The sequence below is a fragment of the Cystoisospora suis genome (genome assembly GCF_002600585.1).
Source record: "Cystoisospora suis strain Wien I chromosome Unknown contig_1812, whole genome shotgun sequence".
Taxonomy (NCBI): Eukaryota; Apicomplexa; class Conoidasida; order Eucoccidiorida; family Sarcocystidae; genus Cystoisospora; species Cystoisospora suis.
In genome coordinates, this window is record NW_027154612.1 from 96732 (window position 1) to 110697 (window position 13966).

Genomic DNA, 13966 nt, shown 5'->3' on the forward strand with positions numbered 1-13966 from the left:
GCGGCGGCACAGAGTCGTAGCGACGGCGTTACACGCCCGTTGCCTTCTCCGTGCATTACATCTGGAAGAAATTCCTGAGACACCCCGAAAGAAAAGAGCAGGCAGGACTATCCCGGAGTGAAATGCAGACCCCGCAGAGTGTTTTGCCCCCGCCTCCGATGGGAGCAGACCGNNGCTACGACTCTGTGCCCCCGCCTCCGATGGGAGCAGACCGCTGGTCTTAGACAATGTTGCAGCGCCTCTCACCTCACCACCTGACGGCCGGAGTTTTCGAGGGCGTCTACTTTATTGACCAAACGGCCGCACGCACCGAACAGCTGGTGGAGGTTTCCCGCCGGCTTCAGTTCGAAAGGCCTTCTGGCTTCACGAACGCGGCTAGCCGATGCCGAAATGCGAGTTTTTTTGATCGGAAGATGCTGCTACACGCTGAAGCTTCAGCGATATCTGAAAGTGCATATTGTGGGTGTGAAAAGCCAGCCTCACCTAAGCCAGTGCGAACCACTGACGAGCACCGGCACCATCGCTACTTCATCAGAAAACGGAAGTCGGTTCTCTAGTAACGATCGTGACTACCGAAGCTGTGGATCGATGCAAGCATCCCGGTCGAAGATATGAGATTGTACGCCCGATGTACTGGCCCACCTCACTGGTCGTAGACTCGGAAATCGCTCACGAGCGTTCGCACACAGTTCCAGCGAACGTGCTAATTTGCAAACATCACTATTGCCGCCGCTAGCACCAATGGCTCCCAGGGACGACAATCCACCAACACAAACGAGTAAGCTCCAGTTCTCTTTCCGGAGAAGCCGTCATCAGTCTCACCAGGAGAGAGCAAAGACTTCCCCTTCCTGTAGCTCTCCACCCAGAATGCAGAAGCACAGCAGACCACCTTTTTGGGCTGAGAGCTCATCGAGCAAAAGCGGAAAGTTGCAAAAGCTCTTTTGCTGTCGTCGCAGTCACTAATCAACTAACACTTCGGCATAACCCGGAGTACGCGTTCCACGCATGAGCAACCCCCGCATCAAACCTCCAACCCGAACTGACGCCCTGCTGATTCGACCGTGTGCACTTCTCTGTCACAGCTACGCGCCGTCCACAATGACTCTGACAGGCGTGACACGCGCGAGAACAGTTGCCCCGATAGACGGCCGCCCGTCGGACGGACTCATGGACGTGCACGAAAATAACTCCCTCAACCGTTCCAACGAGACAGGAAAAATGTAATGTTGCCGGTAGCTCGGGTGCAGATCCGCGACAACATAAGTCTTTCAAGGCACTGAACTAGAGTTTCTTCTCAGGCAAGGATGTTTCAGACGCAGTCCCGGCTGCAGAAAGAGCTAACTCCGCCGATGCTTTCTTCCTCTTGGCTTGTTCCATGCGCATCCGCTCTTCTTCTACCCACTCGAAGTCGTCAGGGGTCATAACCCAAATGGTGCCGCCAACAAGGCTGCCCATAAGAACAACGCATCCCCAGCCATACAGAAAAACCTGCGAACATGAGGAGTAAGAAAAGAGTGTGCAGGTGTCCATGTATTACGAAAGAGCATACGAAGGGAAACTGGCAGCACGCTTCCGCTTCACCGCGACCCCGAGGCAATGACGGGCAAGTCTATTGTTACAATGTGGCGGTCGGGGTAAAGACAAAAAAGTGTCTTGCTACTCCCAGGCTAGCCTTCAAGAGACGTTAGGCAAGTATGCGGGACCAGCCGACACAAGCGAGGGTCGCCCCCAGCGGACACCGAATAACGGCCGAAAAAACGCGGCGATAAGAGAGAGAGCACTCACGTGACGAAAAAAAACCACGGACGAAGGACAAAAGTATGTTATATTCCAACAAATCAAGAAACTCCCCACCCAGGGATAGACGTCCACCACTGCTCTCGTACGCATAGGACGTCGAAATACAACAAAGAAAAGAAAAGCAGACACCAAACTGAAGACGCGAAATATACACGGGCAAAGTGGGTCCACCGGACTACTCACCTTCAGCTCTCTGGAGAACCTCTCAGTCTTTCCATGCATGAAAGCGTGGAAATTTTCGCGCTTGATGTCAAGAGGGTTCGGCGCCGCCTCAGGCCACTGGTAGCTTCCGTCAAAAGCACTAGGCACCTGGGGGCGGACCCTCTCCACTTCAAGCCATGTCGACGTCTGTCGCGGCGACGCCGCCGATGCTCGCCCTGCTTTGTCCAGCGTGGAAAAGAAGCGAGATGTCCTCAGAAATGGCAGACCCGATCCAGCGAAAGACGCAGAAGAGAACAGAGACACAAGGAGGCGAGGAGAGGACAGCGAGGCACGCTTGCAAGATGAAGAGCGACATCTAAGAACATGGCGGGGGGGGAGGATCGGACCCCTGAGGGAAAATTCTGCATGTCCAGAGTTCGGACAGTTTGGATGTCCCGACGTATGTAAGCTACCAGTTGCAGGAATCGAACTCGGCAATCTCCGTAGAGACATGCAACACTCGCGAGCGACCGAAGAAAGAAGTTCCCCAGAAATCGCCGGGACCGAAGGCGTAAGAGACGCAAGCGGAACCACCCTCGCCCCCGCCATCGTCGAAGAACGGAGACTTCCTGCTGCTGGGATAGTGGACACGCCGGAACCGCAGAATGCCACGGAAAAGTGACTGCATTGACGCGACTGTCTGACGATCAGAGATCGGTTGCGCCGTCCGGCCGGTGACAAGAAGCAGGAAGATTGCCGTTGCACTGTAGCCTAAGAGACGAGCTTCGCTCAGAAGCAGAGGAAAAGTTGTGACGTCAAAACGCCGGTCAGATCAGGAACGCCTGGAGACTCTCGTTTCGGAGTCCTTGTTTTCAAGGGCCGGAGCAACAGGTGGCGTGGAACCAAGACTGAGAGATACCGTTATAACGCGAGTGCTTAATGGAACCGAGCACTTGATCATGGATTGCGCGCAAGATGGTTGCCGACAGCTGCCAGTGTACTTGCCAGTCTTTTCGTAGGCCGTACTCGAGGCGGATGAAGCTCGTTTCGCGGTCGGCAGCCTCGGCCCCGTGAGGCGACAAAGTCGGAAGGGCAGACCTCCCGGCGGCAGAGAGAGCCGGGGCAGCTCCGTCTATTATGAGAAGAACGGAGTCTGGTGACAGGTATAGCTGGGTACAGACGCACGGCGCCTCCTAATAGCTTACGTGAGAGGAAGAAACGCGGACGAAGTATTTTCGTATGGGATCCTTCGGGGAACTGCAGGCGAGACGTGGATAGTTCTAAAAGAGAAAGGACGTCAGTTAACATGACCTTGGAGTGTTTGGGAAAGAAGATGGTGGACAGACAAAGAAAGCGGCGGGTGCTGCATGTCCGGAAAAACTGCATGCGGAGGTCGAAAAGCTTCGCGGACGCAGGCCGAGTGACTGCCGTCAGCAAGGAATTGCGAAAAGAACGCGTGCAGTACAGACTATGACGTCGGCGTCCCGGACAGAGCCTCCCGTCAGCTAGCGAGAAATTCCTTTGTCCCCGATGCCAGAGGATTATGCAGTTACCTGTCATAAGTGAGACTGCTATTTCGGGGGGCGCCGGGAATTCGTAGAGCATAGATTCATTAGAGAGCGCTGCCAAACAGTCGGAAGTTGGTCACATTGTCCGGAAACTGCGTGGGACGACAGGTTCACAAGGTAAGGAAGCTACGTCCTGGCTTCAGATGCCCAACACGATCGGCACCGATCCTCATTGTCCCGCAACCGCTGCTAAGAGGAACACTCACGGCACTTCTGAGTAAGCATGAGTGCTTTGAGGACGACGGGGCGCACGCCAAAGAAGAGTTAGCGCTCTCCATCTCATGAGGGAGGCGTGAGCAACAGCGGCAGCCGCAGCACTCAACAGTGGACGAGACGTGTTCTCCTGCTGTCTCAGGCGCGGGGTGGCCACACACAGGAGCTCTCCAATATCCCAGTGGACTACCTCGCTATACGGCCTCAAAGCATCCAGTGCCTTGTACAGGCTCGACACATGAGGCTGGCTAGTGCTGCGGGCCTGCTGCTCCTCCGTGTTACTGGTAGTCACACGTGATCTATGCTAAGCCTCCCGCGCATAGATCACGCATGAACAATATATAGCTCTAGGGACTTGTGATGTAGCGCAGCCGGCGTGCTTCCGCACAGCCAGCTTGTACGCGTTGCTGTGCTAATACCCACAGAATAAGGCTCGGTGCGTTTAGGGGTGGTCGGCGCGTGCGGCTGGGCGAACTGCGGCGACCGCCAGCCCCCGAGGTAGTAAACCTGCAGACTGGTCTGTCCTTGCTATGTGTTGATGCCTAACGTTACGACTGCGGCAAGTTCCGCCAACGACCACGCCCCATGTAGGACCCCATGTAGGATGATTCCTCTGTGAGCCACGCGCATAGATATCTGTACGAAGTGCTGAAAGGGCCACTTTACAGCTGCGGCGAAAAAAACACAGTCTGATTATCCTCGCCGTAGCGATATGCCACGTCTCCGCAGGCGAACGAGGCCCGAGGTTCGGGCGCACACACTCTGACCGCCAGGGTGCGTGCTTCTAGTTAAGTGACGGCAGGTTATACTCCACTTTTCGGATTGTAGGGCACGCGCTGCGAAAGTGTTCTCGTCACAAAGCCACATCGGTGGCTGTCGCCAAGCATGCCGGGATGAGGACTTTTCGTCGTCTCTTCTGGTCTGCTCGTTTAGCTTTGCTGCTTCGCCCCGAGCACCTTGCAAAGAGAATGGGTCTTCCTCGCCTCGTTAGAACCATCTGGCGTGCCCAGATCCACAATGCTTGCCTCAACAGCGTGCTGGCTTGGTACGGGCACTAGGTTGCTCTTGCTCGAGTCGGCGTTTCGCGGGCGTAATAGGAACCTCTCGTCTTGTTTGCAGGTGATCCGACGACGCATACGTTTGAACCAAAGGCGCGCCTGCCAATGTTCGAGCGTCCCTGCATTCTGACGCGGTGGACACAGTGGAACTTTTCGCTTGCGGACTTCATTGTTCATGTCAGTTTTGAGTTCCGGCGACCGTTTTCCAGCCTCACGACTACCGACTGCGGACAACTGCAAGGCGCACCGCGCAAAAATAAGTTATCGCGTGCCGCACCGCTGGGGAAAGCTTCTGCGCAGTAGAACGCTCACGGTGAGTAGAGCGGTTCTACACTTCAGGCAGCACATTAGCTCACTACGCACAAAATAACATTCGGAACTGATGCATTCACAAACAAGATGTACAAATACCATTCTGAACGGGTGCATACAATAAATCAAATGTAACCCTTATTGTAAACTCAAGCACGCAAGCCAAACACTAGCTTTCACTACGACATTCAACGACGATGGGAATCTTCAATTTATCTTTTTTTAAAAATCCCTAGGCGCCTTCTCATAGGGCGCTGGAGGGTCACCAATATCGGAATTGGGTTGTAGCGGTCTTCGCGGTAGCTGCGGAACTGGTACATTACAGGACAAGGCGTGAACACGATACTTCAGCTCTGCTGAAGTTGGAGGAAAGTCGGCGTAGTACTACACCTCGCGGGTAATAGGCACATGGACAGCCAATACAACAGCAGTATCAGCGCAATCAACTGTAAGCAACCGTGTATGGCTTACAAAAACCCGGGACGGAGGTCGGAAACGTGACTAACCACAAGCGCTCTTGACACCCTGAAGTCCTCGTGGTGATCTTCCACAGGTCTGATATACGCACACCTTCAGAATGCCTGGGCGCTTCCGAATACTCATTCATCTGGACGTTATCGTACTCTCCGGAATTCGTTCAGACAAGAGTATCTCTCGGTTATCGCTCTCTGTCTTTCTGGATTTTCGGGAAGCGCAGTCTTTCTGAACCTGGCTGGCAGCAGCGCAGTTTCGGGTGTTCAAACGCCTCTCGAGACTGCCAGCAGTCTTCAGTCTCAGTCCTCAGATGAAGCCCTTCTCTTGTCTTCTTTTGTCCACAAGGCCCCCTGGGTGCTGCGGTAGCTACCCTGAAGTCCTCTAGCTATAGTCGCTCTTGGAGCTTGACGTGCCGTGTCCGTTTTTTTTTCCTGCTTCTCATATCGACCCCTCTCGGTGGCTGGGAGATCTGGTCTTCTTGGTATTGCATGGCCTCCGCGTCACCTCTTCAGCACAGCCGGACACAGAAGGTCTAGCACCACGCTCTTCCAGGGTCTGGCACGCATTTGTCCGTCATGCTTCTTGTCCGAACATTCTCACCGACCAAAACGAAGCTGCAAATACTCTCGCAGTTTCAGTTCCGTGTCCTGAACCCAGCAGCTATCCTTGTGACCCTCTCTCTATCTCGGGCTTCTCCGCATCTGCCGTCTCCTTGTTTCCCCTTCGATTACAAGACTTCACTACTTCCGCGCTATCTGGGAGCCGGTCAAACGTACTCGTCTTCGTATGGCCTACTCAGCCGCTTACCCTTACAGCCGGCCGCATCCAAACTTCGGGCGCGGTTACTCAGTATTCACTACGCTCTTTACCGAGGAGACCTACCCGGGGTTAACCCCTTAGCAGGCAGCGCAGAGAGCACCTCCGTTTAGCACTCTCAGAAAACCCCTCTGTCTTCAGTTCTGCGGGGCAGTAGAGCCCGTTAAGAAACACTATCGAGGAAGGTGGCAGCGGCGCCACAGAGGAAAAAAGAAAAGCAGTCGGTCAGAAGGCATCTTCCCGTCCGATGAAAGCAGAAATTCTTCGAGAGGCCGCACCGAGTCGCCACTTCGACTCTTCGTCTTTCCTAGAGGCTTCCCACGGCTCAATATGGACGGTCGACGGTGGCGCTATCTCGGGTCGTCTTCTCTTTCTACCTGCCTGTGCTCGGAGTCAGCGGGTCATTTCTGCGAAGAGAAAACTACCGGCGCGCTCCCTGGAACGAGGATCTGTCCTGCTCATGAGACTTTTCTTTTGCACTGCTCCTGGCAGCGTTTGAGAAGATACAATAGCAGCTGCCAGGTTTGTATTTTGATTTCTTACCGGCTGAGTCCCCGAGCTCGTCTCTCAGCACCTCTGTCGCGCACGACACTGTTAACTTATCCACTGGGTCACGGAGTATTCACGTCCGGGCATAACGACACTGGTTTCGTTCCTCCGTCCTATTGTCTTCTCGGGGCTCCCGCGTTTCCGCTGGATGGTGTTCTTCACCGTGCAGTGCAGTTGAGGAACGCCCTGAAAATATCAAACGGACGTACACTATAAATCCTCTCTTCTCGGTCTCTTCTTGCTTCTCTCGAGGCTCGGTAGACTAGATCGTCCGTTGTCCCCTCTCCGGGCAGCTTCTCACTTCTTTGTAGTTCGACCTTCTGTTTCTCGGCAGGCATCTTCTCATCAACTGCATTCGCTTTCGTGAGACCCAGGCTGTCTGTTTCGTCTAAAACTGAGTTTTCAACCTGCCCAATCAGTATGATACCTCCGGTTGAGCTTTTCTTTTCCCGTCCCCGGGAGAAAAAGCTCCCTTCCACTTCGAGGTCCTCCTGTCTGTAGTCCTTGACAGCAGCAGTCCTGCTCTCCTTTCGTTGCTGTCCGTCCGCGGGTCCACTAATCTGTTCCTGATTTCTTCCCAGCGCCCCTTGCTCTCTTTCGAAAGGTGCTTCTGCCTGCGCACGTGCCGTCCCAGTGTTGGTCCCGGGAGAAGAGACTTGATCCGCGTATCTGCCCGAGGTAGGGCCTGCCTTCGCCTCTGGAAAGCAACCTGATACTGAGCGGAGACGCTGAGCCAGCAGTGTCCCTCCGCCGTTCTCCTCATTGTAATAGTGAGAGCGACGCATGCTTTCTACTGGTGCTCCCGGATTTGTACGCGCGTTTGCCTCAGAGTTATTAGCTGTCTTTTCCCACGAGCCTGCGTACGAGGCGGTCTTGACATCCGCCTTCGGAATGATTGCATAAGGCTCGGGACGAGTCTGAACACGGGTACCATCCTCTCCCTGGAGATACGCCTTGCCCTTCTCTGTTTGATGACCTATGCCTTGGACCTTTGCTGTCTTGGACGACGAAGCTAAATTCACATCATTCCCCTCTTCAAAAACTCCTTGATCACCCTCCTTGGCTGCCAGCGTTCTTGCAGTGAGTGGTGAGATTTTCGAGTTCATGATCCCCTGCGGAGACTGCGAAGAGCCGTCTCCGGAATGCATGGAACCTCGCTCGTCTTCTGCCTGTTTATCACCTTCCTCTCTCGAGTTTGTGTTCAGCTCTGTATCCAAGTTTGATAAGGCAGCCGTGCTTTGCTCTGGGAATGCGACAGGCGAGTTTAAAGTGCTGGCGTACTGAGACAGAAGTTCAGTGGAAGCCGGGGCTGAAGGGTTTTGTAGGGCTGCACAGACTTCTGATAGCTGGTCCACATCACTGCGTAGACCCACCTGACAGTACAAGCCACATACATGAAGTGGCTATGAAGTGGCTTTTGGTTGGTACTAGAGACTCATAAAAACTATCAACCTTCCCACGACAGGGCAGGCGGACACCCGGACCGAGTGACGGAGACTCCCAACAACCCTGTGGCTCTGCCACAGCGCGAGGCTTGGGAGAAGGCGTGTCACCCTATGATCGCAGAGAAACCGGGAGACGAAAGGGGACACAGACCATAGAAAAAGAGAGTCTGCGCGCTAATTGCTTGTGCTTGTGGGGCCACTGCGTGCACTGTTTTTTGTTCAGAGGCTCGCTTACGCGAACGAGTGGTCGTCTTACTACATACCTAACCAACTGAAAGCCTCGGCTCTGATTCAGCACGCGTGAACGGATCTACGAAGATAAGATAAAGGGCGATGGGGTAACCGGGCACGGAGGCGTTGCACGGTTCCACATAGGTGCGCGAGACGGTCCTCTTGTCTGTTCTACAGTCCTGTCTCGATTCCCGCGCGTACGTCGGAGGGCACCGGCACATTAGAGGGACGCAGGCCAATAGAAAGCACACGAAGCGAGGGTCAGGAATACCGGTGTTCTTTCCCCGAAGAAAGAAAAGCCGGTTGCGATTGAGATAACCGCGGTCAACACCTTGGGAAACAAAGGCGGTGTGTGTGATACCCAACTGCTCAGGGTGGCAAGTCTCTCTTGACTACACACTTTCTCCTTCACAGGCCTGAAACCTTACCTGGTTGCGGCTTAGAGAATCGATCTGATGCTGCACGCACAGCACACATGCAACCAATCTCTGCTGCAAGGCAACGGAACAACGGTGGTGCATTGTTCCCGACTGTAGGGAGGCCAGCGAGCACCGCTTCTGTTGTAGGACGGGGAGCCCAGATCACTCTGGTGTCATTCTCTCCACACTTCAGTGAAGCTCATCTCCCTGCTGCTGCGCCGGCAGGAAGAGCAACGCCGTTTGTGCATGCAGACCCGCCCGGAGTGGCCTATGTAAGTATCGACAATGTTCGGTTCGCCCAGCGTAGCTATGGCACATTGAAAGCAAGAAACCTTCCGCAGGCACATACTACGCGCTGACATTGCACACCTGCCTTCGTCGCAAGGCGGCACCGAGCTTCGTGTAGAGGTGTTCTCGAAGACAGCCGGACTCACTTGGAGGCTGCCGATGATAACCTTGAAGTGCGCCATAGAAACAAGGCCATCAAGAGGTTGAGAGCCTGCGGAGAGTGAAGGAACCTTCTGATGCTTTTTGAGCCTTTCTTCGACTTGAGATAATCGTTCACCGAACTCGGACTGCATAGGATAAGGAACACCCGTTCGAGGAACGGGTAGAGTTGAACGGAGGCACTGACATGGCGAATGAAGGTACACGTGTACACGGTATGTACAGAGGTATACATGCGTATAGAGAGCCAAGATGAGAGCGCCCGCGAATACCCACATGTCAGTCAAACTGCCGTTCAAGTGCGTTGCCCAACACGTTCGGAAGTGTGAGCCAAGCTATAGGTCCACGTACGGCAGGGTGGACACTGTGCCTTCGTATATATTGCGTGGGGAAAGTGCAGTTCCCTACCTCGAGCTTGTTCACCCGACCCTCCAGTAGCGGCACAGTCTGTCGAAGACGTAGATTCCCTCGCTGCCGATGCCTTTCCAGCGTCCCTTCTTCTAGAGCCAGGGCTAGTGTCGCTCTCAGCGGGTCCGTCTGAAGGAAACAGTGGGCGCACCCGTAGAGTTGCTCCAGAGGTTTTGTCAAAACGCTTCTTCAGGTCGCCGGCACTCCTGGTTAACGCGTTGGACCGTGGCTGCGCAGTTGCCGCCCACAATCGGTTTCTTACTTGCGTCTGGTTGTCCGGGGGGCGACTGCGTAGTGTCGTTCCTGAGACGTCGATTGTTTTCTCCTCTCCCACAGAAACTGGAGTCGTTCTTTGGAGACCTGTCTTCTCGCGCACTTCCTCGGGTGTAGTTCCGAAGGCGGCACTCATCAGGACAGCACCAAGCTTCGCGAGAGGAGAGGTACTCTGTACCAGGCACGACAAGCAGACAATACTGATCCTCCCCATGACTAACTAGCCCTTTTTGTGCGAAGCCCAGAGGACCCTGACCGAGAGAGACCCGTCCCCTCGCGCGGAGAAACCTTCTCCTTTTCGTTTCAGCAGCCTTCTGCTCAGTTGGCTGGACGGACTAAAGACCATATGACATGTGCCGGCCTCTACAGCTGAGACGCCAGGGATATCTAACACACGCTGTTCAGATACGTCGAATCCGGTGATACCGCTGGATGGTAGTTGTGGGTCATTCCACCCGCGACGGTTTTGATTACCTGACGTGATCCAGAGCTTTTTTCCCCTGCTTCGGATGCAGGTTCAGTCTTCTGCCATCTTTCCTGTCTTTTCAGCTTGTCTCCGTCGCCTTCCAGCAAACTTTTCCGCTTCTCGAGGAAGGAAAAAGACTGTCGGTTCTTCTCTTCTTTACACGTGCAAACACAGAAAACGACAGAAGTACAAAACGGCTTCCACTACCTCCGGCAGTTGGGGGCGCAACGTGCGAAGTTTGGAATAGTCTAATTGGCCTTCGTGATCTGCCGTGTTTTCTTGGAAATCTATCGAAGTATACTTCTACCAAGGAAAGGTCTCATCAGACGGGCTGTGCAAGCAAGTGCGCTACCATAGAGCCAGTTGTTTGAATCAGAGAAGACAAAGGAAAGGGCAAGGTGGCAGACGACGCTGGAGCTTTCATGCCCTTTCAGCTGAGGAAACGTATAGCTGACTGTGTAGAATATGCGTGTGATGAACGGTTGCGGGCAGGGGTGGGAGGCTACGACTTAAGACATTGAAGGGAGTACGGCGTTCCCCCATGGTACGACCGTGTCCTCGGTCTCAAGCTTCATCCGTCGCGTTGGCCTTCCGGCCAGGACAACACCGTCGGACTAAATCATCCACTACACGTTGTGTTCCTTCCATCTATCATAAAGTTCTTTGTCACATGGCTCTAAGTGATCATACGAGCTATGGTGGTACCGCTACAGCGACAGTATTCTTCAGATGGGGGGGCTTACCTGAGGCTCTCTCTGTCTCCTCTGGGGGTTTCTCGCTGTCCTGAAGCGCATTCAAGGCTACAGGCACGGGGCGACCTTCAAGGACCGCCCACACCACTTCCTTCAACTTCTGCTCTTGCAGCGGAGATATTTCCGGTGACCCCCGCAGCTGGGCCACGCGCAATTTCAGGACTGTAGACAAGCAGCGACTCAAACGATTCAGTACGCAAATCAAAAGTCCCTTCGGTGCGGACACAGTTTGAGGGGCACGGACAACCTCCCTAACATCGAAGGCCGCCAGAACTTGGCCACGAGAAATCTCTTTGTGTGACGGCGTCAGACCAGGGAAACTGCTTGCCCTAGGTGAGCGAAGAATAGAATACAAGCGTGACAGACCCCCGCGATCGAGGAGGAAAGAGAAAAAAGGAGAGTCGCCTATCAAAAGAATGCAGCCCCTGAGAGAGAGACTGAGTCACCGAAACACGTGCGCGCGCCGAAGACGTGGTAGAAAGCGTATTCTTGTCCAAGAAGATGACAAGCCGAGATACATTCAGACGTGATAACGAGAGATCATTTTTGATACGAGAAGCAGGCCTGATGTACAGGGGACTGCCTGACCGCTCAAACAACATGAAGGCGTAAACTTGATGACATAAAACAGCTATTCACGCTTTTTTGCTGGACCCGGTACGGCCCGTAGGAAGGTCTGTTTGCTGCCGCTAGTGTTGAAAGCACAAGTTCCCACACTTAGCAGCCCTCTCATCAAGAAAAATGACTCCCATCTATATGTACACCTTTCCGTTAAACGTACTTTAAGGTAAGTAGTTCTACACCTTCACCTACACGCATTCCAAGAGAGTGGCTCTGACACCCATGAGACGCATTCGTGTTCATCGCACGGAAGTAGGAAGTATCGCGAGGAAGGAACGGACTCTTGGTCGTGTGAAAAAGAAGCCAGAGTGCACGGATCAGCTTCTCCCTACATGGGCTATGCATCGGGAGACGGGAGTATCCCGGCAAGCGAGAATCTGCATTCAGGAAGCACGCGACTGTAACTGCACCAGCACAGGGTCTGACAGCACGGGGGAGGAGGAAAGGGCAAGATCGGACACGCCGGAGGGCTCGGCCAGGAGCTCGAGTATATAACGGAGGCAGCTTAGTACGGGTCCTGCAGGGGACGTGCATACTTCGTGGGGACACCGTTGTCACGCATGTGGCCGGTTACCTTCAAACTCTCTCGAGAGAGCATTACAGGCTCGCATGACAGTTTCGTCAGTCTCCGGCTTCAGTCCGCTAAGATTGGCGAAGCCAAGCCCCTTCAGATTCCCGATTGTATCCTGAGAGGTGTCAGTCGACGCCATGATGAAAACTTCTCCGCCTTTCGTTTCTGTCTCGTCCTTGGCTGCTTGTTCTCGTTGGTTCACTCTGCGCTACACTCTCATTCGAACCAAACTTCCATGACCGGTCTGTGCTGTCACCGGGGTGCGCGCTGTTTCAAGGGGACGCTGCAGAATCCGACTCCTGTGGCTGGGTGGAGGCAACAGCCTTTCAAAAGGTGTTACCGCGGAAAAAAAGAAACAGAAAATGTTGCCGAATGCGTGCAGTGCCGGAGGGGCCACGCTGTCTAGGATGTCCAAGTCCTCACGCTAACGCCGACCTATCGCTTTGTTGTGACCTTTCTTGTCAAGAAGTCCTGCTGAAAAATCGACATCTTTTTGAAACGAAGCACGCCTTGCACACTTCGATATCCGGGAGGGTTGACACACACCGCACTTGTGAACTCACAGGCAGGCCCCTGACCGCCTGTCGAGAGTGGAAATCGAAACAAGAATTAAAAACTGCTCTACCTGTGTGCACTGCCGGGAGCTCTTACGATGTTTGTGAACACAGCAAAACGCTGAAGGGAAATAAAAGTTGGGGCGTCACTGGGACTCCTGGCGTGAGGCAGAACAGCCTCTCGGCGAGGAAAATCCGGAGCCCACTTTGCGCACGGTTCAGACAGCCGGTTCCAGGTCCTGAAAAAAGCGACTCAAGAACACACCTCACTCCTGGGAGGACCCTGACTCAACGCAACAACAGGAACGCGAACAGTCGCGGGATGTACGTCGGTCTGATTACAGTTACCGACGACCAGCACCGACGGAGCACCCAGGTAGAAAGTCGGACTCCAATGAATTAACCTGCTGCCGTCCCGCTTAAAGGAAGTAAAAGTAGTCGAGGCAGAAACTAACATAAGAAGTTACCTCGTGGGGTCAAGGAGTTGATATCCGGGATGCGGTACATAGCTACCGTTATACCAGCGCAGCCGACTGCATGGTTCTGTGGCAACTAGCGAAACCGTACGGCGCGGTCGCAGGGAGTCAAGAAACACGGTGGCCCGCGACCGGCGCTTCAGTTCCAGGCGTTTGACGGGGGCTAGTAGCCCCGCCGGTTGCCGGGATCTACCCGTCTCGATTTCCAAGGTCCGCATTTGACCCTGCAGAAGATGCCGCTTCCCGGAATTCGCTATTGGATCGTTGTCAGCGACCTCCAGCTGCCAGGTCATACTCATCTTGTCGGGTTCGGGTTCGCACGTGCACACTGTCGTTCAAATCAGATGGTGCGGATCCGCCCCATCTGATTTG

The 13966-nt window shown here is 54.2% G+C and overlaps 2 protein-coding genes across 2 annotated transcripts; both read right to left on the reverse strand.

Moving 5' to 3' along the window:
* Window positions 1-855: 855 nt before the first annotated feature.
* Window positions 856-3254, reverse strand: CSUI_004038 (uncharacterized protein). Its single transcript, XM_068064233.1, has 2 exons — window positions 1984-3254; window positions 856-1488 (listed from the first exon to the last, which is right to left on the reverse strand). The coding sequence occupies exons 1-2, from the start codon at window positions 2548-2550 to the stop codon at window positions 1282-1284; spliced, it is 774 nt and encodes a 257-aa protein (XP_067923796.1). The 5' UTR covers window positions 2551-3254; the 3' UTR covers window positions 856-1281.
* A 1680-nt stretch (window positions 3255-4934) lies between these two features.
* CSUI_004039 (uncharacterized protein) lies at window positions 4935-13592 on the reverse strand. The gene is made up of 8 exons (XM_068064234.1): window positions 12568-13592; window positions 11364-11534; window positions 10629-10774; window positions 10144-10326; window positions 9882-10010; window positions 9461-9601; window positions 9036-9065; window positions 4935-8304 (listed from the first exon to the last, which is right to left on the reverse strand). The coding sequence occupies exons 1-8, from the start codon at window positions 12701-12703 to the stop codon at window positions 7090-7092; spliced, it is 2151 nt and encodes a 716-aa protein (XP_067923797.1). The 5' UTR covers window positions 12704-13592; the 3' UTR covers window positions 4935-7089.
* Window positions 13593-13966: the final 374 nt, after the last annotated feature.

Coding starts and splice junctions, on each gene's coding strand:
- CSUI_004038 (XM_068064233.1), bottom strand. CDS start 2,550: ATGGCGGGGGCGAGGGTGGTTCCGCTTGCGTCTCTTACGCCTTCGGTC. Junction 1,489..1,983: donor GGTTCTCCAGAGAGCTGAAG/GTGAGTAGTCCG, acceptor TCATGTTCGCAG/GTTTTTCTGTATGGCTGGGG.
- CSUI_004039 (XM_068064234.1), bottom strand. CDS start 12,703: ATGGCGTCGACTGACACCTCTCAGGATACAATCGGGAATCTGAAGGGG. Junction 11,535..12,567: donor TCTCTCGAGAGAGTTTGAAG/GTAACCGGCCAC, acceptor GCTTGTCTACAG/TCCTGAAATTGCGCGTGGCC. Junction 10,775..11,363: donor GGAGACAGAGAGAGCCTCAG/GTAAGCCCCCCC, acceptor GCACGTGTAAAG/AAGAGAAGAACCGACAGTCT.